The 26782-nt window shown below is 40.0% G+C and overlaps 1 protein-coding gene across 1 annotated transcript in view; it reads right to left on the bottom strand.

The window, feature by feature from the left end:
* Nucleotides 1-1972: 1972 nt before the first annotated feature.
* Nucleotides 1973-26782, bottom strand: part of ARID5B (AT-rich interaction domain 5B) — a 141918-nt gene continuing 117108 nt past the window's right edge. Inside the window, exons 8-10 of the mRNA XM_077822156.1 lie at nucleotides 22740-22837; nucleotides 8613-8811; nucleotides 1973-4135 (exon numbers count right to left, since the gene is read on the bottom strand). Coding sequence (XP_077678282.1) covers nucleotides 1973-4135; nucleotides 8613-8811; nucleotides 22740-22837 — 2460 coding nt within the window. The remainder of the gene's footprint in view (nucleotides 4136-8612; nucleotides 8812-22739; nucleotides 22838-26782) is intronic.

Here is a 26782-nt window from a genome sequence, read left to right as displayed (position 1 = left end):
CTAGATTCTACTAGTCTGTTTACTGATCAATTAAATCTTGTTTTTCCACAGAAATATGAAGTATTTAATTGAAGAAAGTGGATCTTTAACAGTAGATGACTTCATAATTCTGGTTTCCACCTTTGGATATTAAATATGTTCCATAATATATTGTAATTGGCATTATATCCTGGGAAGTTCTAATAAGATGCGTGGCATGCAAGGTGTTTCCATTTTTATTTTTAACAGTTTTGATCATGCAGCATTTGAATAATAACTGAGATGGTTTAAATCATAACCCATTTTCACATTGTCAAATACCTCCAAATTTAACCTCTGACTCAATTTCTGTATTTAGCTCTCAAGTGACCATATGCATAGGAAGGTTCTTTCATTATGGAAACTGAAAACCTGTACTCATGGGCTTTTTATACTTACAAATTATTCCCAATGACTGGGGTTAGTTGTTCAGCATGAGTGCAGAGGGCTATCACAAAAGGTGCGCAGGCTTTAAGTCCCAGCTATGCAAATCATCACAGCTCCTTTGACTTCAGCGGAGCCATGCGGATTTTTGCCAGCTGAGAACCTAGCTCTCTGAATAGGGTTTACCTGATGCTTAGGCTTTGTGCTAGCTGGGGTGAGTTTCACTTGATCTGAACTAGGAGGAAGGGGCTGGGTAAGTGAGCATCACCGCTTAACCCACTATTCAGAATATTGAACCTTGGGCGACTATTTAGTGGTATTCTTCCTTGTGGGGGGAGGCACCTGCCCCCATCCCATCCCTGTTTCGAGGCACCGAACTCTTAAAACCTTTTGATTAAAAAATAAAGGTTGGCTCCTGTTCTATTTTTTGACATTCTTAACGTATTCTTACAACCCACAAATCTGTCTTCTGGACTCCATTGTTACTCAGCAGCTTGTTGCCAGTAAGATTTTGTTCTTTATTTCTCTGGTATGCAGGAGGGTTTCACAGCCTAGATAAGGTAAATACAGTTGTTAACAAATTCACAGACCAAAAGCTTCTGTGGCCAGTAAAGCAGTGTATGAGCCATTGTGACAACACCAGTGGGAGCGACAGGTGCTCAGCACCTATCAGGAACAGACCATAGAAAAAAAAAGAACTTTGTTTGCATCAGTTGCATTGTTGTATAATCTACAGTATGTTTATAGCCTGAACCAATTGCTTCGGTTTGTAAACAATAATGTCACCACCAAAAAAGCTGCTCAAAAGTATAAGAACTGGAAAAACTACAAACACAAACACACACACACACACACAAATTAGGACAGCCACAGCCTTTAAAATAAGTTGCAGATAAAATGATACTGTTTAATTTAAAAAAAAAAAGAGCACATGATATACTGGACAAATGAAACTATATAAATTATGTGACCAAATGTGACACTGATAGTTTTCAAAGCGGATATATACAGTCAAATTAAACAGTGTTTACCTTTCTGTTCTAATAGTGTTAAAATGAAGAATCTATTGCAGTTTTACTATACATTGCATTGATTGAACCTTTGAAAGTCAGGAAAGTTACCCCCCAAAAGCATATCTATTGATTGTGTGTATTCCCTGCCTCCTTCTCTTTTTCAGATTCATCTAGAGTTCGATTCAGTCAAGGACTATCTAAGTACCCTCATCCTCCACTCCCTGAAAAAAAAAGCAAGTTTTTCCACTGGCTTCAAAGAGATCACGATCTGTCCCTAAACTTCCATTGGTTTGCTCTGATCTTTGCTCTCGACGTACGTAAGACCTTTCAAAAAACTAATATGCAAAATGAAATGATTTGGGGAGTAGGTGTGGGAGCTGGAATTACAAACTGAAAAGTTGTTTTGTCTCAATCAGATCTGAAGCATTCAGCTACATGGGATGAGACTTACTGGTTAACAAAAATATTGATTTCTAATTCTGCAAGACATTATCACAGGGAAAGGAATGTAGCTAACAACATTTTTTCCTCCGATACTTTTTTTTTTAAAAAGGGATTTACAGTTTTGTGCTCGGATGTACAGAAGACAGCTGGGAAGGTGGAAAGGCAGCTTGAGGATTTATAGCAGCTAAAGGATAAATGCTGTTGTGCAAAAGGTCACCGTATGAACTTCCTACAGGTGTTGCTGCAGCTAAGTGTCTATAGAGCTGCTGAGAATTTGCAGGGGATGTAAGAAATTGTCTTTGCACCATGAAGGAATGAAGAGCCAAAGGCTGCATTAGTGGAGAAAGCACAGTCTGATTTTTCAAGTACTGCAAAGGATGAGAATATCCAGCTGGGATGCGATTGTTCAACCCCGCACACAGAGTTCCTGGGTACAAGCCTGTGAAGATAGGGGTTGAAAGGGGAAATTTGTGGCTTTCCAACATGTTGCCAGAATGTAGACCGTGAACTGATTTGCTGCCTTCGCCCTCTCGGTCGGGAACCTTTTCCTTTGCAGGTGCCTCCTTTGGTAAGTGCAGAGGGGAGACAGCTCGGATTTTTTTTTCAGAAATGACTTTGTCCAAATCCTCTAGGTTCCGTTTTAAAGGCCGAGCTGCCCCAATGTTTTGGGGGCTACTTTTGCGGCTTATTATTGGATGGACCATTCCTTCCATCTTTCTTAAATTCTCAAGTCTCTGATTCTGCTGTTTTCCGGACCTGTGAAGGGATTCACCATGTTTTTTAGGTGCTGACATGGTCATCGGAGAAACACGGCAAGCTTTGGGATTACAGTCTATGCTCACCCCCTGGCTGCCTGATGCATGGAATTGGGAAATGCTTTTGCTTTCTTGTGGCACCATTGATGAATGCGGGAGACTGGACCCTGGAGTCTTTACAATCTGTTTGTGTACGCTCTTTGGAAGACTCAAATCCGTAGGCTGATCATCTGAAGAGGCTTCCACTGCAGTCTTTTTTTCTTGCTGATGCAAAGATGGGTGATAATTTAAATTAAGTTTTTCTTGGTGTTTGTGTTGAGCAAAAGTAGAAATATTTTCTGAATCTCTGAACATGTCTCGAGGGAGGTACTTTGATGTCTGTTCATTATTAAGGTGGTGTTCCGTGTGCCTATAAAGGCTGTGCAGATGAGGAGATGAGTAAAAGTCTGCCAAGAAACTGGGCACATGGGAATGCTGCAGTGCCCTTTTCTCATTCATTTTATCTTTGCAGTCCTGGATATCTGGCTTCAGTACATAAGATTCAGCAAGAGAGTTAAGGTGATGTTTTGAAAAATCACAACGCTTGGGATCTGGTTTACTTAACATGTCAGGCTTAAAAGCTTCATTAATAGATTTCCTTTCCTCTGAATTCTTGGTTTTAAAACTCTGCACATGTTGTATTACAGATGGTCTATTAACTGCCACAGAATCAGAATTGGGGGCATGGGGAGCCTGAGATATGCTTGCAGACAGTTCATCTCTGCTGTTTAATTTCTTTTTGCTAATCAAAGGTGGAGGTGACCCATAAGGATAACTACATGACAGGGTTGCCCCACTGACCTGCGATAGAAGTTTTTTCTTTGCCAGTGGTGACATGATGCCTGGATTACCCTTTGAATAGATTAGTGGTGTGTAACTAAAACTGGGATCATCGTTAATGGAACCTGGCAGTTCCTTTTCTTTGAACATGTCAAAATTCTGTACCACAAGAACTTTGGGCGTTTGCTTTAGTGCATTGTGTATGTCGTCATTTCCTAACTGATCCAGTTTCACTGTGCAGTTTGCAATATAATCAGCCATCTCTGGCAATTTATCGTCTTCCATGTCGTTTTGACCTGGTAACTGTACTTGGATTGCAGGGAAATTATTAAAAGTAAGTTCTTGGGGTTCACTTTCTAAACTGTCTGTAAAACTGTGTCCTCTTTGTTCTTGCTTTGTGTCATCAAGGGCATCTATTGGCGTGTGCAAGTGTTTGTTGACTGTTGGCTCCAATATGGTATCCTCTTCAGTAGGCACTGAAGCACTTGAAAAAGAGACTGAGTGCTGAACTTTCTCCTTGGGCTTTTCACTGTTGGAGCTGCTTTCCACCAAGTCTGTCTTTTCCAGAGATACTGGCCCTGTTGCCTCTGGCAGAAGAGGCTGGGACCCTTCAATGGGTTTCTTGGTCTCCTCCACTGCAGGATGCTCAGGTAAACTTTTCTGGTCTGAAGAGTCTTGATCCTTCTCTTGTTCTGACGAAACCTAATAAAATGTTTCAATAGACAGTAATAAGAATACAGTGTGTGTTGACAGATTGCCTATAAAATCAAATACAGTACACAGAAGCTTCTTTTGGAAATATGTTTGTCAATCATCTTGTTGAAATCTGAAAGCTTTAATACCATGTATCAGATTTTAAACAAACCAATCTAACTCCCCAAAATACTGGAAAATATACCCACACCCACATTAATGACACAATAAGACCTATTAAAATAGCAAAGCTTGTAACCGGACTATAAATAATTGGATCATCTGATGATTTGACCAGATAGTTTAATGGTAAGGTTGTCTTCTTTCTGAATCAATTTTCTAAATAAATAATTGCACTTTTCACAACACAATTGAGAAGAATGTAAAATATTCTCAGTATTCTATCCCACATATGAAAAATAGAGACCAGTCCAAGTTGGCTTTTCTTATCGTGTCTATATTGTAGATATAATCCCTTCAGTTTGGCTATTTTGAAATTCAGTGACTGCAGAACAGATGAGCCACATTTCTTTAAAATGTTAAAAATTCTAGAAATGGAATACTAGAAATCAGTGCTGTAGACTGAGAAATCACTGGTATAGCTTAACTGGGGCATGCTTTTTTTATTAATGGATTAAAATGAAGTTGTCAACATTCAGAGAGTATGTGTGCGCTATTACAAATATAGCTTTTATAAGTTATCGTCAATGAGACTGCAGCTCTTTATGCTTCTCCATTAATAAAGCTTGTGTGCACAGTTCACACTATTCATTCCATTATGTAGACGAATGAACTGTGACCCTGGAGGTCATTATAACGTTCCATCTGTCATACAGCTGACTGACAACCCTTTTCAAAATTGCTGTCATTCTCCTCTGACATGCCTTGGTAGAAGACAGTCAGAAAACAGCAGCATTGTGTGAGCCTTTTATTATTATTATTTTTTTCTTTCTTTCTTAGTTGTAAAGATAAGCGGCATCAAGAAAGTTATTATCCAAATGCTGCATTATGGTCTATCATGTCAGGGAGGGATATAAAAGTATGTAATGAATCACAACCATCTTAAAGATTTATTTCTTCACAGCTGCTTTTAAATATTCCTCTGTGTTGGGTTTTCCTATTAGTTACAGTGTCTGTTAGTCTTCATAAGCACTATTTTTTTAAAAAAAACTAATAGCTGCCTTTTTCAATTCAAATACCATCATTAGTCCTTCACAAAGTACTATCACTGGTCTCCTGAGATTATACAATTACAGAAAAATACCAGACAGATGAGCAAAGCAGGGAGGAAAGGCAAATGAAATGTAATAATTGTACGTTCTTGCTCTTTGTTTTTGTTAAGCAACAGTTTGAATGAAGTTTTAGCTATTTTAAAGACATGCACAATGTAAGGCTAATAACATTTTTTTCTTCTATTTAGTTACATTGAGCAATGTCATTATGACTCCTATAGAATAAAGGAGTACAAAACTGAGTAATCAGCTAAAGCTTCTAGTCTCCCAGTGACATCCCTGTTCATGTTTATATCCAGGTAAGTGGTGAAAGTGCCTTAGGAAGGACTGTACTCTTACATCTCTTTTTTACTTTTATAACTACTCCTGGCACAGATCATCCCCTTCCATGGAAAGCCAGCTTGCTTGGGGGTGAGGTTTGACCCCAACCCTAGATGTGGTGGATCCTTGAGGATTTTCAGATGGCCAGAGCCATCTAGCCAGAGGCCATGTGCTTCTGCACCTGATCAATCCCCAATGACCTCTGATTGCCTAGCAGTGAGGCTCATTTGCAGACATGCTATCAGGGCCTTTCCTGGCTGGGACTGCCCCCCACAGGTGAGTTCACTGGAACCAGTATAGCCGTCAGCTGTACTATATTTTCTGATTAATTTTCTTGGGGACCGAGAGAGAGATGGTGTGGATATTCTCACCCCAGTTCTTGCCTCCCATCCCAGCCTGGACTCTAATCCCACCGCACTCAAATGTAGCTCCTCAGGAGCTGAACATACAGCTGAGCCCCTCTTTCTCATGGACACTGTAGGGGCATGATCTGGGAGCCCATGGCGTGGAGCCCTCATTCGAGGCAAAGCACAGAGGAGTGCTGCAGCTGTGGATATTTCTATGCTAGAAAGCCCCCCAATTTAGGTGGTTACATAGTGCTTGTGCAGCTGTCCTGACCCTGCACCAACCCCAGGGATGCAGTCCATTATGTCACCAACTCAGAAGGCCATTTATAGTGGCTGGTCCCTGCGCAATGATTTCAGGGGAGGCAGAGTTACCCCTGCATCGCTCAAGATGGATGGATGGTTTATTGACAACTAGGGAGGCTAAGTGGGCTGTACAGGCTTGGCGTTCCAGATCTGAATAGAGCTTCTTTAGGGAAGTTCAATTCCATGAGCTATTGCCATCACTGAACACCCACCCATAGAACAGGTGCATATACCCTCCACTCCAAGTTACACACTGAGTCCAGCTATCCTGTGGATAACTTGGCCCAGTAACATAGCCATTCCCCTTATTGCCTCATAAACAGGGACAGCATTTGGCCCCTAGTATTAAAAATATCTAAGCTACAATCAGACAGCAAAGAATAATTCTGATACAGGAGGTAAAATTTTACAGTAGGAAACCACTATAATTGTGCATTACAGTGTCTATGGCTCTATTTCTTACACATTTCCGACAAACACTGCTAAGAACTCTTCCTGAAACTCGCATACAAAAATAACTGCAGTTTAAGCAGCAGGAAGTTTGAGATATAAAACAACAAAAGCAAGGAAATTCAAAGTTAAGACTGACACTCCATCCCTGGCTCGTTATGTTGTGCTTAGCTGCTGCAGTACATATGGTATGTAACATAACTCACTGATCTGAGACCACGGCAATAAATAACCAGGCACAAAGGGATGACTGAGGAAAGGAATGCTAGCTTTAACTTTGCATTTCCTTGCTTTTGGCAATTTGTGTTGCAACCTTCCAGTTACTTAAGCATGTTTTTTGTGTGCTCTTTTCTTTATATATTTGTAATTAGTAGTGGAGATTTTTACAGTGTTTCTTGCTTTAAAATTGAAATTCAAGGAAAAGTCTCTCTCTGTGAAGTATCAACTTTAAAGGCTCTGTTGATTACGTCAGTATAAAACACACATTCTGAATCAGGCAGTCTCTTATGGGTCCATTGTAAACCTGACTTTTGGGGTTTTTTGACATGATTATAAAAATTCACTATACTTGAAACTTAGCAGACAAGGCCTCAGCCATGTACATATTTAGCTGCTTTGCTATTTTTAAGCCATAGAAAGAAGGATTTTTGGTAGTCATGTCAAACTAGATTTTCAGACTGGTCTAAATCCAGTACATCTGTACATGCCAGACAGCAATTGCATCGAAGGGACTGCTAAGCTCTGTTGGCTACACAAAGCATGTCTTAAAAATTCTTTAAATACTTATTTCCAAGAAGGGTTGTAATGGCTATTGTGATTTCCAGTCAAGGGGGACACAGTATATTTTGTATGCCACAGACAACAACAACTTGATTAGGTCAATGGCAAAGGGTGTACGATACTGTATATAAGAGAGGGAGTAGGATTTTCAAAAGTGTCTAAATGGTGTCATAGCATAAGTCCCAGTGACACTCAATGGGACTTGTGCTCCTATGTCACCTGCATACTTTTGAAAATCCCACCCACCGTGTGCAATACTAAAAACTCTTATGTACATGACTTAAAACAGATAAAAGTGTATTCTGCTGACTCCTGGGGGCGAGCCTGTTGCAGGCTCTGGTCCTGTAAGCTACTCTATGAGGTCTGATCTCTGGGTCTGCATGGAGCCCCACTTAAGTGAATGGGGCTCTGCATAGGTGTAGGGGTCAGTCCATTTGAGAGAGCTTGAAGGACAGGGGACTATGGCAAAACTCCCATTGACTTAACTGGGAAATCTGTCAAGAGTAAGGACTACAAGGCTGTGACCCTTGAATTTTAGATTTCAACCCAAAGGGGATATTTAGTCTTGTTAATAATCCAGGAAAAATGAGTTTTTCATGGAAATGTGAATACATCCATAAGTGTGGAAGTGCCATTAAAAAGTCTGCATTTGCCAACATTTACCACAATGTTATCAGAGGCATTTCAGTTCCCCCTACCCTATATTTAGAGTAGGAAATCACTGTGGAAACTGCGTGGTTTCCTGTTGGCTAGTGTTGACTTTTTAATGGTGACCACTGGATAATACAATGAGCAGAAACTGTATTTCCTAAATCCAGTCTTGGTATTTTGCCATCATTTCTATGCAACATGGAACTTGCTGGTTGCTGTTTATAGCCCAGCACAATCATAACACTCAGAATGCCAACACAATTGGATTTCAGCTACTGAGCAAAGGAAGGCCAACTCATTTCGGAATTGTCAGGTTTAAATGATTTATTTTATCATTGGGTTTTATGTTATTAAAGCAGTACATTGTTAATTGAAAAGTTAAAAAGAAGGAAATTAACTAACCTCAGATACATCTTGGGGTTTCTGTGCATTATCTTTTTCTTTCTTGCTCTTTTGGTTTTCATTTTTGATGCGTTTTGTTCCAGACACTTTTGTTTTAGTTTCACTCTCCTGGGAACTGTTATCCTGTTTTCGAGGTTTCACTGGAGGCAATGGCTTATCTTCCTCTCCTTTAATAAATCTTTCATATGGCAGGATTAATCTAAAGGATTAAGGAACAAATAATTGATCAGTTTTTGCAGTTCTCGTAAAGAAAAAAAATGTAGCACCTCTGAGCAGTTTATTTAATAAACCTAATTTTTCTACAGCATAAACACAATTCTGTAACCTTGACCTTAATATTTATCCCACATATGATAAAGCAACATATTTGGCAAGATTCTCAGCTGGTACCAATCAGTGTCATTCCACAGATGCCCACAGAGCATGTTGGTTATGGAGCTAAGGATATGTCCCACAGTGTTTTCAACTCGTTTAAAAGTCAATCATATCTTTCTTTTGGCTGCCTACTCCTAAACCTGTAGAGTGAATGCCAGTAAAATGGTACAAAGCTAAGGCAACCTAATAGCACACCCATATATTTCCAGCCTGGCGGTGAACATAAAAGCTGTAAATTTGCATGTAGACTGAAAACTTGGGAGAGAGATTATTTCACCCTGCCTCCAATGGAGGGTGTAGAACAATTTGACTAGCACAGAGCTGCCTTTTTTGGCAAATCCATGAAGTGAAAGCTAGGTTGGTCCCCATTCTGGAGGATGTTCCTTTGCTCTTCTGTCAAAGGGCAAGAGGGGTGGGGGTTGCTGCTCGGAGGACAGTGGCAGGGGGAGCATGACAAAGAAAATCACAAGGATTTAAAAAATAAAGAACTTTAATTGCAGAACTTTCTTCAACAAAGGGTGTGAAATCACTTTTTAAAAAAGAAAAACCTCAAAAAGTTTGAGTTTTAATCTATCTGTTTTCCCTTTGCAATGTAGCTCTTGATCTAAAAGGAAAAATAACTGATGTAATTAAAAGGGATGGATTGCATTACAATCTCAGTTTCAACTTCAGTGATTAAAGTTTTTATAATGCATTTGGTATGATTAATGACTCACTGTGGGATTAATACAAGACTCAGACTTTAAAAATATGAACTTTAATACAACAAACATAATTTGTTTAAAAAAAAAGACAAGTTGACTCAATGAAGAAAATGTACTTTGCTTATAAACAACATAAATCTGTACAAATGCTGGGAATCCTTAATTATCTTTAATCTAAGACTCCAAGGCAGAAAACTCTTTGGTTCAGATATATGTTTGTTATCCTACAATCAGTTTCCAACCATGCAATTTTGATTTAAATACTTAGATGCTGAAACACAGTTTGGGCTTAAGAGAGCAGAAATTAGATTGTTTGTGATCTTAATGTTTCACATTTTAATAAAATACAACATAATTTATGTTAAAATATAAACCTAATTTATGCCATATTAGAAACAAAATTTAGTAACTGAGCATGCTCTGACATGGTATGTGCAAAGAGGCGTGAATAATATTTTCTAGCCCTGAATTTGGCAGTGCTCCAGTAATGAAGCTAAGCAGAGCCCACAGGGAATATTCATCTTCAGATCCCATTACAAACTGAGTTTAAACATGTTACAGCTGCTAAAACTGGAAACTGCTCCCTCTATGCAGCCTTAGCAAAATAATATATAGTTGCCAAATACCTGCTTCCCACTGTAATATTACAGTTAATGTTTATATAATAAAAAGCATAACTAGGCAGAATAAGAAAAAATAATCTTGTTCATACTTGAGGCTGGTAAATTTCATTTGTAAAGCACAAATATTCATGAAACACTTAATATCTCCCTCTGCTGCATGCAGCATTTGGGACTTTACTAGAGAGACAAGTTTTGGTTTCATATTGGGCAATATTTATATCTTACTGCCATGTGTTAAATATTTAAAGTCACTTTTAATAAAAACACATTTTATTGCTATAATTGTTCGCACTGCGATACGATTGTTTGACTTTGTTTTGTTTCCATGGGAACATGTCCTCCATTTGCCATCTACATATACCCTCAGTAAATGTTTCAATAGCTGTTCATAGCTCTAGATGAGATGAAGATGATATTGTACCACTAGTGGTCCTTTTAATAAAAGATACTGTGTGATTAACCTTCTGGTTAAGGCAGAAATCGGAATAAGGATGGGCCTGACAAGATAAATCACTTTTAGCATTCTTTCCATGGATTCTTTTATGGCACTTTCTGACAAAGGTTCCTCCTCTTTGTTGCCATATAGAGCACCAGGACTCATTAGGTTTGGTGCTAATTAGGAACCACAGCTTAAATTTCCTTTTCTAATCTGAAGAGTTCATGTGGGAATACAACATTTTCATTTCAGTTCTTTTGCACTGAGTTCAGCAGTTGGCAATGAGACAGCAGTAAAAAACACAGTTCACATAGCTGGTCAAAGGCCTAGAGCCAGCAGCAGGAAATCTGGAATTAAATGTTTCTTGTATCGGGAAAGCGGCATGACTAAGGTAAAACTGAGTCAAAACACACGGATGGCTTGTTCTAGAGGTTTCCCCCCCTTTTTAAACTAAGGCCCAATGTGCTGCTGTTTCTCTACAGCACAGAGATAATTTGTAAGCACGCGCATACATACATACACAGACACAAAGCAAAAAGGAAGCATACATGAATATGCACTGTGAGGCTCTAGAGAAGCCTGACACCATGAACAATTGCTGCTTCATATAGAGATTTCCGTTTGTTACAATTTGCACTGAATGTTTTTTCAGTTATCCTGTCATGGTACAACATGATTACCCACAGGATATGATCTTATCATTTGATTATTAGAAGTTTTTATAGTACAAGAGTAATAAAGCTAATACAGCTTTCAGAATATTTAAACAACCAGCTAATACACCATTAAAACACACTGTTCTTATCCAATTTAAGGTCAACGTTGCCCAACACAGGAAAAATGTGGTTATCTATAATACAAATAGGTTAGCAGAATGCAACATGCCTGGAACTAGCTCAAGATTTTTGTCAAATATTTGCAGCACAACTAAGATTTAATCAGTCTTCAAGCATATAAAGGTAAAGACATATTAAAAATATGGCTACCTGGAATACATTAAACTTTAAAATAACAGCTAAATTTTCAGCTGGTTTGAACTGTAGCTGTGTTTCACATGGCAGGGCTGGGGTAAGTACCAATGTATTCATAAGAAAAATTAAAAGAATATTTTGTGGTCTAAAGAATATTTACTCCTAAAGACTGCAAGCAGCCCAAATAAAAGGGCCTTTATCATGATCAAGATTCCAATATTAAGATTAACAAAATGTATTATTTATAAGGCAATTAACATAAATAGAATATGTAAGCAGTAGTGTATTAAAAAAATCTGTCCAAAGGCAGCAGATTTTTAGCAGCATGAGGTTTTTTTCCCTTGGAATGAAACAAGAATAACATTTTCCAGCCAAGAGCAGAAACAGTAGGGGAGTCTTTGCTATCACAGAGCTTCTTATTAAATTCAGTCACTGTGAAAACTGAGACTTTACAAAATAAATAAATAAAGACAACTTAAAATCAATACAAGTTAGATTAACAAATCAGTGTTATACTAATCCTGATTTATTACAATCAGCAATATTAAGTTTAATCACATATAAATGGCTAGTCTAAAAATATTCTGCTTTACTGAGTCTTGAATTAAATAATGGTGCAGAGTGTACCAAGTTTTTAGATCTGCATCATCTGATATTATGAAAAATTCAATGTACTGCTCTGCAGCAGATGTCAGAGGTCAGCAAATCTATTACAGTAATGTAAGTAATCTGGCTTTCTGCCAATTTAAAAAGAAAAAAAGAAAGAAAGAAACACAGAGGCAGATAATTTTATATTTATAAATTCTAAAATCCTCCAGGGACTGCATCTTTTTCCCAACAAAAAGCAGAATTCACATCAGAGAAATGTATTTCACCCTATAACAAACATATCTTCGTCACTGGCATTTCATAAAAAGAAAAAGAAAGAAAAAGCCCTTAATCTTTATAAATCAACATTTTTTCCAGCTACAGGAAAAAACAATGCAAAATTTAATCTGAACCAGTAACCACTAACGTTTCATATATTGATTAATGCACACACAGAATGAATGAGCTTTTTAGCTAAACTCTGCTTCATAGGACATGAGAGAGTGTCTATTTATAGGAATAGTAATAATAATTAATAAAATGGTTAGAATAATGTAAAGGGTCTGACAAACCCAGGAGGAGGAGGAAAATTAAAAGTTAAGGCTGCCAATTCTTTCTTTAACTCTCCCCACTGTGCTGGGGTACTACAGGGCTCTCTGATCAGGAAGTGACCATATGTACAGTACACGATGCTCTATCCACAGGCTCCATAAGGTGAGTTATGGGCGCAAAGGCAGCTTGGATGCTGAAGTCTAAACCCTTTCACTATTTTAACATAGCTCATGCCTGGGTTTAATTCTTTCATTTCTTTCTTTGTGAATGACAGAACAGAAATTCCCCAATGTGTCTCCCTTTCATATCCTATTCTCTTCTCTAGTACTCCAGACTTAACACAATGCAAAATGGAAACTTTGGATTTTTTTAGGGATGATTTAAAGGTCTGGTGACCAGGCTTTTTCCATTCGCAGCTAAGGGTTCAGAAGCCTGACTGAAATTGAAAGGCAGAATATTTCAATCTGATAAATGAAACAAGTTTGTTTTACACAATGCATAATTAACCTGTGGAACTCATTGCCACTGGATATCACTGAGGCCAAGAGCTTAGTATGATTCAAAAAGGATTAGCCATTTATATGGATAGTGGCAATGTCCACAGTTACAGCAGATAAGATTTAAAAATACAGAGAAGGGATATAAACCCTTGTATTTCAATCAAGGAATAAAAAAACTCACACTGACAGGGGTTTGGAAGAAACTTCTATTTCCATCATTGTCCACTATGCAGTTTCTTGCACCTCCTTCTGAAGCACCTGATCCTAGCCATGCTTAGAGACCAGATAAACTGGATCACCTGTCTGATTCAATGTAGCAATTGCTGTGCTCCTAAAATAACAGCCCCATCACATAAACAATAGCAGCTAGGTAGGGCTGCCTGACACGTCTCAGACAAGAACCTGAGATTGGAGTTCAGAAGTTAGATTAAAAATGGGAGGAGTGAGTCTTACCCACTCGCGGTTCTCTACAATAAATTCAGTACATTTATGCTATGGTGATAGGCGTAATAGAAATGCCAAAATTCATATTACAGCCTCAATCACCCTGGCCTGATTTTGTTTCCTAAGTTCATGGCAAAACTTCCATTTACTTGAAGGGGAGCAGGAATGAGCCACTGTGATCTCAATGGGACGTGTTTCTTGCTTTTTTAATATGCTACTGTTGAAATGAAAACCCATAATTTCTCAAAGCCATATGGCCTGATATTAGAAGCAGCACTATCACGAAAGGCATAAGATCATGCCATCACTTTAGCTAGAGGCTTTGTCATGGGATACAGTGCTCAGCTGTTTGAAAGCGTAGGAAAACTGGAACAAGAACACAGCTCCTAATGACCAAGGCAAATATGCAGTAGAGGAAGGGGCAGAAGAGAAGTTCAAAACCAGAGGCCTGATCCCTGAATCCAGAAGAGGAAAATGAAGTGTGCTGGGGGAACCAGTAATGTATTCCAAAAGGCTGATTTCATTTGTACTGTGCAGGGGTTCCGAAAGCAAGCGTTGCACTCTTTTGTGTAGAATACAATAACAATCGCATCATTTGCATTTGTCTGAAGTACGAAAGGGGCATGTATTTTATCAGTACAGACAAAATTTGTTTGAGTTCAGTTTTGTTCCCAAAGAACTTTCCTGCCTTACAGAAATGGATCTTTCATCTTTTCATCAACAACTTGCCTTACAGCACACTGGGAGTGCTGCTGGGTATGGAGAGCGCTCACACCATTGAGAGGTGGGAACTGCCTGTGTGTAAGAGAGTTCAAACACACTTTGATTTAAATAAACTGGAAATTAGTGATATTACAAACACCGCCGTTGATTTACCTGAGCAGTCTGAGGATGAAAGCTTAGGAACTCTCCATCCTATAAAGCAATAGGAAAAGATAAAGGACCAAATCCTATCCCCAGTGACCAGCCCAACTAGATGGGCTGGATGCAGGGGATGGGCACTGGGCCGGGGGTGCTGTGGGGAGAGAATCCTCCAGGCCACTCCAGAGAAGCTTCTTTAGCCTATGTCTCTGTTGCAAACACCATCTTCTCCACCCAATGCAGTAGTAGTCGTAGTGGATCCACACAATTGCTCACCCACCAGCCCTTCCTGAGCAACGCCTACCCACTAAGGTGCAGGGAGCTTTGCAGAGGACAGTTTTGCAACGTTCAGCCTTTCCCCTGTGACGTGCTCAGTCCACAGCAAAGTTCGGTGCAGAAGAGGGGTGGCACTCAGAGGGAGTTGTTTCTGTATAGGGACTGAAGTTGGCCCTCTCCCTTGTTTGGGGTGCTCAAGGGATTGGGAGCACAGCTCCTTGTGATCCCTCCTCCACATGCAAGTGACAAAGACAATCTGTCCTTAAGCATTGGAAGAGAATGTCCTACTATCAAAATACATTTTTACATGTAAACTTATTTCTATTGACTTCAGTGCTGGCCAGTAAGTCTCTAAAACTGCAAAACAAGTCTTGAGTAAGTTCTGCAAAAACACAATGTTCTGAGATATTTTGAACGGGCAGCTAAGAATCTGTTTTAATTGTAAACAATTCCATTCTTCTGTCATCTGATACTTTATTTTTTAAAAAATTTTGTGAGGGAGGGGAACCAAGCTTTCTGAATTTTCAATAGTTCCTTTGTTAAAGCATCTGTTACTCACATAATTGAAAAGATGTTTGTTCAGTGGCATGCTTGAGACTACAGTTATTTAATCTTAATGATAAAGCCCCGAGGACAGAAAATCATAAGTAAAAACTTCTTGTTATTTATCAAAAAAGAAAAAGGGCTAACACACCTAATCTATCCTCAAATTTAAATTCATGCTTGATAGAAAACTACTGATACAATTCGCAACTTCCAAAGTTTTCTTAGAAGCTATGAAGAGTTCCGGATAAAAAGCAGGGTGAAAAGCAAAATAAAACAACAAAGCTAGTATGACAAAGAAAAACTGCTGTTTGGCAAGTTTTTTGGGTCAAACAAAGAACTAGCTGTAGTTTACAGAATGACATAACACTTAATTAATTTTCCCCTGAGGATGTTTTCACACTCAGTGTAAACCAAAACCTTCTATTAATTACAACTTGTATTAAAGACAACCATAAGCATTTTTATATAGATGTTATAATAGGCTCCTATTTTTCTATCTAGGAGACTGGTGGCTGTTTCTTACAGAACACTGTTGAAATGCCCACACTTTATGAAGTTATCTAAATACTTTAAGAAAACCAAACAGTATTTGTGTGGAATGCTAGACTCTCTTGCATATTGAATTACTTTACAGTATCCTTAGGGTAGAAAGTCTTTATAGCTGTTAAAGAGAAACCTTTTAAGGGCCTTATTTTGACCTGGCTTGTTTCCATAACACAATGATGAGTTGTTGTTTTTTAATTTTTATTTTACATAAGAGCTGCCATAGTGGGTCAGACCATAGTCCATCTTGCCCAGTATCCTCTCTCTGGCAGTGGCCCATAGATTTTTTGACCACTGTTGCACACTGAGTGGGAGTTTTCGGAAAACTTTCCATGGGGACTCCAAGATCTCTTTCTTCAGTTGGTAATAGTTAATTTAGAACCCACCATTACATATGCATACTGGGGCAGTGGTGGGAGAGCAATCAGTAGAATGGAGCTCTCCTATTTAGCTTTTGCAATCTTCTGTTGTCACCTAGATTTTTTCTTGTGCACAAGGATATATATTTAGTATGTGCTGCAGATCTCAGATATTACAGTGCAAGTGCAGTTTAAAAGAACAGATAAACTAACAGACTGTTTCTCAAAGTATGGGACACACCTTCCCTGGTGGGTCAAGAAGAACTACCCAAAGGGGTACAAACAGACCTCTCAGTTGTTCTCCAGTGTTTCAGCTTTCATTTCTTAAAAAAAGTTAAGTTACTAACTGTTATGGTTGGGCAGAAAACTTTCCAAATATGAAGCAACTGTAGCTGATACCTGAGTCTGCAGAAAGTCTGAAACAATGACTCTGAGGTATGAATTGCCCCATTCATTTCAATGGGTGCTAATTCAGATGCTAATGAAATACTTGCAGTGTCAACATTGTTAACTATTTCACTGTTCATCAAAGCATGTAAGACAGAAGTATCATATTACAAATATCAACTGCAGCATTTCCCAAGTTGTACGTGTGAACTCTCTGTGTTGAGCAGGGGTAGGCAAACTTTTTGGCCTGAGGGCCACATTGGGTTTCCAAAATTATATGGAGGGCCGGTTAGGAAAGGCTGTGCCTCCCCAGACAGCTAGGCATGGCCCAGCCCCCACCCCCTATCCGACCCCCCCTGCTTCTCGCCCCCTGACAGCCCCCCCCCCCCCCCCCGGGACTCCTGCCCCATCCAACCCTGCCGTCCCCTGTCCCCTGATGGCCCTCCGACCTCTGCCCCATCCAACCACCCCTTCTCCCTGACCTCCCCCGGAACTCCTGCCTCTGACTGCTCTCCGCTGCCCCATCCAACGCCCCCTCTCCTTCCTGACTGCCACCCCCCAGGACGCCTGACCGCCCCGACCCCTATTCACACCCCCACCCCCTGACCACCACCCCGAACTCCCCTGCCCTCTATCCAAACCCCGCTGCTCCCTGCCCCCTTACCGCGCTGCCTGGAGCACCGGTGGCTGTCAGCGCGACAGCCGTGCCGCCCAGAGCACCAGGACAGGCAGCCGTGCCGCCCGCTGGAGCCAGCCACGCTACCGCGCAGCACAGAGCAGCCGGTCAGGCTGGGCTCCGCAGCTGCGCTGCCCGGCAAGAGCTCGCCGCCCCACTGCCCAGAGCATTGCGCCGGTGGTGCAGTGAGCTGAGGCTGTGGGGGAGCGGGGACAGCAGGGGAGGGGCTGAGGGCTAGCCTCCCGGGCCAGGAGCTCCGGGGCCGGGCAAGAGGGTCCCGTGGGCCGTAGTTTGCCCACCTTTGGTGTAGAGACTGCTATGGGGAAAACGTAAGGTCTGGCGGTCAGAACAAGGCCCTTACATTTTATTGCTCACACTTTACTTTTTTATTACCTTTTGCTTTGAGCTTTTAAATATGTCACAAATTGTTTTTCTTGTAACCCTTATGAAAAATCCCTAACGCAACGTCATGAACATTACAGAAACGGAGCCTCTTGTTTACCCAGGACAATGGATGCTGTCAATCATGCATTTTGTGCGAAAGCAAAAGAAACCCCAAACCCTTTGTGTGAAAACCGCATCTGCGTTATTACTAATATCCTAGAACACACTGTGAAAAAGAATATTGCTTTGCAGAAAAGTAGCCATTTCCGATTGTTTCGTGAACCAATGATAAAAGATCCAGATCCTGAAGTGAGGTGTGAGAAGTGTCAAGTTGTGTAGGTTGGGGAGGAAAGGCTCAGTCTGAACCAGATACTGTTCATAACACACTCAGACTGAGCTTCTTTCTGTTATCACCCAAAGTAACTGCGTTAAAGAAAAAAAGTAATGACCAAAATAACAACCATTCGTAAGCTTTGTACAGTTCGAGTCATCTACATAGTAACAGCCCCACAATGGGAAAACATTAATGCTTTTTATATTGGTAATCATCATCTGTAACATGAGCAATTAAGAACAGTCCTAATGGACTATGGCCAAGAGCCTGGTACTAATATTAAAAACTGACAGAGATGAATAGGTTTGGAAGCAAAACTAGGCTGACAAAGGCATTTTTATGAAGTGATTGGGCCTATTTGATTTAAACCAATCAGAGGCAGGTTCAGACCAGTCAGGCCTACAGTGACAATAATGCATTCATTGGCATTATATGATTCCTGCAAGGCTTTAAATAAAAACATCCATTGATTCTATTCAGCAACCTGCACTTTCATTCTGACACTCATTAATAAACCAAAAGTAGCCTAACTAATACACAAATAACACATACGGAAACACTGGCAATCTTGCCTTGTTTTAAAATGAAAACATTTACTGGAAACATGAAGCATGTTACATGAAAAATGAATCACTTGATAATGCATACTAAATCGTTCTTCCTCTTCCAGAAAAACAAAGCAGACAGACTCAGTGTTAAAAGCAAGCTATCTTAGTCACAGTGATTACTATGTGCAATGCTGAGGTAACAGCATTAGAGGTCTGTTCATTCCAAGCTGTTGGCTACACACACACTGTCAAAGTTCTGTGAGCTGGCACCCAAATCCAGACTAAATTCTGCAGCTGTCACCCTTCATAATGCTAACTTTAGAAGAGGTGATATTGTCCCGAATTCCATTGGGTTTCAGGTGATGTCTTGGCCCTCTGCCTATGCATTGTTAGTTTTAAGCACCTACTGAAAGACAACTCTCTTCGTCACAGTGATCAGAAGATTCAGCTCATCTCTCTGGAACAGTGGTGGGCAACCTGTGGCGCACGGGCTGCATGCGGCCCATCAGGGTAATGTGATTGCGGGCCGTGAGACATTTTGCTGACATTGAGCGTCCGCAGGCACGGACCCCTGCGCCGCCCAGTGGCCGCGGTTCGCCGTTCCTGGCCAATGGGATCTGTGGGAAGCTGCGCCCAGCATGTTCCGTCAGCCCGCAGCTCCCATTGGTCAGGAAGAGCGAACCACGGCCACTGGGAGCTGTGGGGGGCCGTGCCTGCGGACGCTCAACATCAGCAAAATATCTCGCAGCCCGCAATCAGATTACCCTGATGGGCCGCATGCAGCCCATGGGCTGCTGGTTGCTCACCGCTGCTCTAGAATCAGTTCAGAACTTTCTGAAACTCCACCCAGCAGGAGGGAAGACTTCCTGAGAACATCTGGGAGCAGGCCTCCGGCCTGGATAGACAAACTCATGTTAGCTCTGCTGTTGCTGGAGTGCTCAAAATAACAGGGTAATGTCATACACAGCTTGGATTAGCCACCTGAGTCCAAGCCCATCCCACCCCGTTCCCAAGCTTAGGCTATTAGCCAGCTCTGCCGTCCAAGTCACAGCATCCACACTGATGTATTTAGTGCAATAACTTGACAAGAGCTAGGGCAAGTCTGTCCCCCCAGGCTGGGAAACATGCTCCCAGCTGCAGTGCAGAAATAACCCTCCTCAGCATCAAGAAAGCAACGCAATACCAGACCAATGGGGGGCAAGTACTATTTCACTCCGAGGCTTACTAATGCTGTCACTCAAAGGTCATTCAAACTCAAGCATTTTCAATATTTTAAAGCCAGTGTGTAAACTACTACTAACTTTTTCATCTTAGGAAAAACTAGCTAAGGCAACATGACTGTCAGTGATTTCCAGTTTTAAAGAAGAACTGCAAGGCTAAGCCAAACAACAGTAGTATCAGAGAAGTCAGGGAATCATGCAGTCTGTCTCCAGTAAACAGGGAAAGGCCAGCAGACTTCAGAAAGGAAAAGTAAATTGTAAAGCAGTTCATTTTTCTGCTGAATGTCCCACACAGCCTGAATAGTGGGGTCATTCAGTGCCTACTTCCAGGCTTAACTCAATTTCCAGTTATCTTTGCAGCTCACCTTTAATTTAAAAAGCGTACATGTGTCCTGAATCAGAAATTCTGATCTATTTCTGTAGTGCAGCACTAGTTTTAGATTAAATGTCATCAGAGCATTTTGGCTATAAATGAGCATTACATTTTCAGCTGCTGTAGTCAGAATTACCAATTGAAACAAACCAAGGCAACTTTATTTGTCTTTTTCAGCATGAATACTCTTTTCCTGTGGTGGAAAAAGTAGCTAATACTCTAAATCCAGAGATTAGCCCGGGCCTTCTCTTTTCAGATCAAGATTTGGTAAAGGATAGAATATGAGTTTCATGCTTGAGGCTAAATGAAGATTAGGCTTCAGATTTAATGGTGCCAAATCTGACAAGATTTCAACACCAAATGCCATCTTTTGATGGCATGCACATGAATTAGAAAATAGGCCTTTTCTGATTTCAGGTCTAAGCCAGAACCACATCTATAAGAAAGAATTTGAATTCGGGCATTCAAATCCAAGCCACATGAAATATGAAGGAGTTTGGACCGCAGGAGTTCCACCTAAGGCCTCTCTCAATGATAAATCAAAAAAAAGCCTTTTCTTCAAACAACTCATTGAGATGTCTGCGGGGGAAGTGTATTTCTCCTTTGGTAGCCTAGTGAATGCTCGCGAATCCAAGGAGTGTCACGAATCTAGTTCACGTTGCTATTAGTGCACTGGGTTGGAGGTACATAAGGACAGATTCAGACTGACATATTTTGCAGCATAGCCTCATTGAACTGCTCAAGATGGCACATGAAAAGCATTTCTATATATCAAGAGCAGAATGTATGGTTTCATATGCAAAATAATAAACCACTAACATGTTAGGGGAAGGAAAGAAAGGGATATTCCTGGCCCCACCTTTGTGTCTGGCTCATTCATCTCTCCACGACTACAATGGAGTCTCTCTTAGCAAGAGAGCCTCTCCTTTCCACTTTTACAATTTCATTCTAAAGCCCAGTAGAGGCCTCTATGTCTTCTGGGCCCAGCCCAACTGTAATGTTTAAATCTCATGTGCTTCTCGGGATTCCCTGTCAAATAAACAATATGCTATAAAATACATCTGGTGAGGGGAGTCCCAGCCTGCTGGATTTGAACAGATCAGCTGGCCCAGGCACAACAGAAAGACAAGGGGCCTGTTGAGGGTGCAGTGATGGAGAGGCAGAGTCTAATGTCAGTTCTGATTAGCACACAATCTGATCAGTCAACTATGCATACAAAACATTTGTTCATTCCCCTTTCATGTTAGTGGTTTATTATTTTACACATGCAACCCCAGAGTATATTCTTCTCTTGATGCATAGAGATTTACTCATGTGACTTCTTGGGCACTCAGATGAGGTTACACTACAAAGTGTGTCAGCTGGAATTTGCCCCTGTGCACTGATAGCCAAGTAAAACATCTTACCCTGTTGATCCTGTCTATTTGGGTTGGATTCCAGAACGTTTCTAACTCTAACTTTTGTGATGGTGGTGAAGTAGCTTCTTCATAATGGACCAAAGGGCCTTATGTTGGGGGTACCGATGTTGGAATTTAAGATTAGCAATTCCCCCCATCAGTTATGTTATTGTATCCAGCAGTATGTCCAATATCTAATGCTCTACAGTAAGGTGCAGAACTCATGCTGCATATAGCTTAATTATGCAATGCTTTGCATGGGCAAAACCAAATGCTTTCCTCCTGACCTCCACAGGCAGCCGCTTCATAACCTGGAACATGAGGTCAGATTTCCCTTATTTGAACTTGAATACACACACACACTTGATTAATAGTAACTGTATAAAAAAGAATGCCTTTCAAAAAATTCCAACAGTATTTTATTTAATGTGTGTTGGCTTCCTAAGCCCTGGAAGTTATCATCTACATTGGAAGAACAAGAAATCTGCAATTCTAACCAGCAACACTGGCTGCAAAGAAAAACAGAGTGTTGGCAGCAGCTTCTATGCAAGGAAGAGAGAAGAAAGTACCGAGGAATAGAAATGCAGTGCTTTGCATGACCCTCAATATTAACAGCATCCAACAATGCGGGCAACCCCATTATTTTGGATCTTGACAACTCGCCTAATTTGTATTCCTGAAAATTTCTGAATAGAAATGGTAGACTCAATTAGTTGTCATTTAGTATTTTCTCTTTAATATGTTTTGTTCAATTTTGCAGCTTCTCTACTAGAAATGCTATGGTAAAATGTAGGTATGAAGCAAAAAGCAATCAGATGTGTGTGTTGTTTGTTTTGCCATTGGAGACACACACACACTCTGGTTTAAATTACAGTGGATTATAGGACTACATTGTTGGAAGAATATTTACTATGCCTTTAAGAGAGCTCTCTCTCTCTCTCTCTCTCTCTCATTCTTTACAGAATGCTTTGAAGGCTCTCCAAATTAATTTTTTCTTTATTAAACAAGCATTTCATATTAGTTATCTTACCTTTCATAATGTCTGCGAGTACATGTAGCAGCACTTGTGCTTCCAGGGTTACCACCTAATTCATCATAAATATGTTTCCATTGTCGACGGGCTGTTATCTGTAAAAATGGCAATGGAAAATTTAATCTTGCATCTTTACAGATTCTACAGCATTTGAGTTCACAGCAACAAATGCATGTGTGGTACTTTCAGAACAGCATGAAATACAAATACCATAAAAGCCCTCACAGAATGTATAGTGTTCCTATGCTTTTTTGGTAAGATTACATTATATTAATCTGTTTTCTTTTTTCTAAAATGGAGTTTTAGCACTAGTTCATTGTCAAATCACTAGCAATTCAGTCTTGCAATAAAGAATCTCAATCAATATAGGGTCATTACCATCAGAAGTTATGCAGACAAATCCCGTGGTACATTATGAAAATGAACCTAGAACTAACCACAAATAATGATTATGTAGTTATTTTAACTGAATTAGAGAAAATAAATCTGTTGCAAAATCCAAATCCACCACAGACTCCCTAAATCCACAAAAGCATAGGCTGTAACTCTATATGTTACAAGCTGTTTATTTTTATCCATTTATGTCAGTAAAATATATAGATCAAATGGTAATGAAATCTTAACTTGCTCCAGTATTAATATTTGAGCTATGTATTTTATTGGACTAAGTCGAAGAAAATAAACATCTTCTAACATATTGAGTTGCATTCCATGGTTTTGTTTTTTGTACAAAAATTAGGATTCTGCAGAATAACAGATGGAAGACCTGGCAAAAGAATTGTTTCTGAATACCACCTCGTTATTTTATATATTCTGCTATATTTAAACCAGGAAGAAAAACAGGAATAGGACAAACATAACAGATCACTCTCTTCTCCATGCAGCTCATAAAGAGGGCCAATGAGAAATTGTGGGGAAAAGATTGAGACAATTGTGGGGGAATTTTGTCATTTGCTTTGGAATGCTGTGGAGCTTAATATATTCAGACCCAGAGGCTTCTTCAAAGTTACCCACAGAGCTGTCAATAGAGTTCACTTAGGAGCTAAAGACAGCAATCAGAAGAAAACAAATATCATAACTTGCAATCTGGGGCCTATAATTTTAATCTAAAGAAGAAGAGATTAGTATGGTGGTTAAATATTACAGGCGAAATGGTGCCTTCTTCTGCTTTGCATAAAAGGAGATCCTTCCTTTGCAGAAAATATGCTCTGAAAACAAAAGGATAGCCGGAGATATGTTATTTGGTAATGTAATAATTTCTGTGAAGGTTTCTGACGTTTATCGTTTGTCTCGTTCTCATTAGAAATAACTGTCACCTACTTCTAGCTGCAGGTAAAATCAAAATGCTACGATACTTTATTCATCAGTAGCTTGAGCTTGTCACAGAAACTTATGTGAAAGTATTTAATGCACATATTGGGGAAAATTCAATATTTAGCTGCAATCTTCATCCAACCTTTTTGTTTTACATAAAGAAATGACTGCATTCACTCTTTTCACTTCCTTCTTCCTTAACCCCCACAAAGTCTGCAAGCAAGAGGGGAATAAGATGTGATATATCGCAATTAAGGGACAAATTTTGGTTAAATGGATGATTTAAATAGGAGTCATACCCTCCACTGAGGTCACAGTTTGGTCCCAAGTGTATTTCGTTCAGTTTCTTACATCACCTCACCACCGTAGTATCTATTTATCACTACTGTCTATCATAACCATGGGGTTAAACTCACAGCTCAAAAAAAGCTGAAGTCACGAGTTTAACCCCATAGTGATGCGAGCATGTGAGCATGAATGGATTCTTCTTCCGCAATTAACTGTTTGTTAAGGGCTTGCTCTTACTTCCGGTGAACTCAACAGGAATTTTGCCATTGGCTTCAATATGAGCAGGATCTGACTCGATGGGGCAAATGCTTGGCTCTGATAAAGCTGTTTTGCACCACTTGAAGAGCACAAAACCACCTTAAACCCAGCCAAGCTGCTAGCTCTGGATTTTCCTGCTATAGAAGCATCTCTGGATAGTGTTGCTGGCCATTTCTAGTTCTCAAAGCATAGGAGTGTGCTGTGGACGAGTTGGAGGAAGGTGATCCCTGTGTACTACAGTGGCATGATGGGGGTTGTTGCAGGGGGCTGTAAATTAGAGCAGTCCATAGGCCTCCAGCAGCCCCAGGGATTAGTGGAATGCAAAGGTGTATAAAATCACCATTGACCCCATCTTGTGTCCTGAGCCAAGCACAGCTCAGCTGAATCTAAGGATTGGGGTGTGTCTGTGGGGGCGGCAATGCTTGTTTGGCTGAGAATATTTATACTATTTATAAGTTGTAAGTTAAAGCAGAAGATAAGAGTGAGCAACAAAAAGATTAGAGCTTCCATTTTCAAAAGTGCCTAAGTGACTTAGAAGCCTAAGGTCCATTTTCAAAAGTGATTTGAGCACTTAGGAGCATAAGTCTCATCTGAAGGCAATGGTAATTAAGCCCCTAAATCACTTTATCACCCTTGAAAATTTAACCCTAAAACTGAAATGTAACAATTTCTTTAAAGTAGTAGAATATGCTTTATAGATTTCTGTCTCATCTATACTAATACAAATATTATTATTTACAAAACATGGTCATTAAATTATTTATTTCTACTACAAATTCAACCTGCTGTAAAGGTCAGTACGCCACTGAAATCAATGGGGTTGTGCCTTCTTATGTCAGGGCTAAATTTAAAGTGCTGATGTAGTGTACACAGCATGGCACCGAGTACCTCTTGTGCTTGAAAAGTCCAGTTGTTATGATTAATACATTTCAAAAAGGCCCAAAAATGTGATTATAATTTCCTTACCCAACCTGAACAAAATACTAGATTGTGAAAACTTTACCAAACAGAAGCTATAGCTACTGTCATTCAGGGTATGATCATTCAAATTTAACATTAATATTGTCCAGGTCAACATCAAAGCTTCCTTTGGTCCTTCTTTAATTGAAGTCACTCACATCTGCCTTCAGTGACGGACATCCTAGTGTAACATGGGAAAGGCGCTGTTTGGTAATGGTTTTTCCACTGTTGTTATCCAGCTGCAGTATATACTACACAATGATTAGTCAAGCTAGGTCAATACAAATAGTGTCCTGACTTGGAAAAAATGTTAAATGTATTCTTGACTAAGGGCATATCTACATTAGGGCATTAGTTAAAGCATATTAAACCCATGTGGATGCTCTCATTCTGAAGGGAAGTGGCAACAATGTTTGAAGGGGATTCGCTAAAGCTAACTCAGGCTACTAGATGAGAGTGTCCACATGGGGTTTGATGGCCTTTAACTCGAGCACTAAATTCACACCTTTCGTTAATTTGGTTTAACTTTCCTGAGTGCCACTTGTACAGACCTGCTTTAATATTGAATGCTTCAAAGGCTGAAACTACCCTGCTGGGTGAAATTTCTTGTTTGTCCATTGTCTATGCTTCTGTCAGTGCTCTTGATAAACTTTGCTCCTAAAGCCAGAATGCTTGGAATACCCAAATCGCCACTACATTTCAAGGAAGTTGCATCACATGTCACCCTCACCTTCACCTGCAGTGGCTTTTCTCACCAGTGCTGTATTTAGTTCCAAAGTGCTTTTCAGAACTCTCCAGACATTTGCTCCATTCTATCATTCCAAGCTCATTTACAACCATGTGGCTCCATTCATTATAATGTGCCTTTACCTAGTTAAGTTAAAACACTAATTTTCAAAACACATTCCGTGTCCTCTTTTTGGATGCTTGAGTTTCTTACATAAATGGCCTGATATATGCATGCAAGGTTGTGCATGTGCAAAGATGTAAGTGTGTCCTGAAAAGCGCTGAGCACTGTTGTGTGTGGCTGTATACCTTCCATGCTGAGCACCTTACAGGACTGAACACACAGAGGGCTACTTTTCAGGCACTTCAGACCTAATCTCTGTGGTAATCATAGAAAATATTTTAGGGTTTAAATCCTAGGGTGCTAAAGAAAATGAACTCTCTGCAGTTTCCTACCTGCAATACCTACTGTTAGCTACCTAACACAAAGGCAG

Source organism: Eretmochelys imbricata, chromosome 7, assembly GCF_965152235.1.
Source record: "Eretmochelys imbricata isolate rEreImb1 chromosome 7, rEreImb1.hap1, whole genome shotgun sequence".
Classification (NCBI taxonomy): domain Eukaryota; kingdom Metazoa; phylum Chordata; order Testudines; family Cheloniidae; genus Eretmochelys; species Eretmochelys imbricata.
This window is presented reverse-complemented; position numbering and strand designations above follow the sequence as displayed.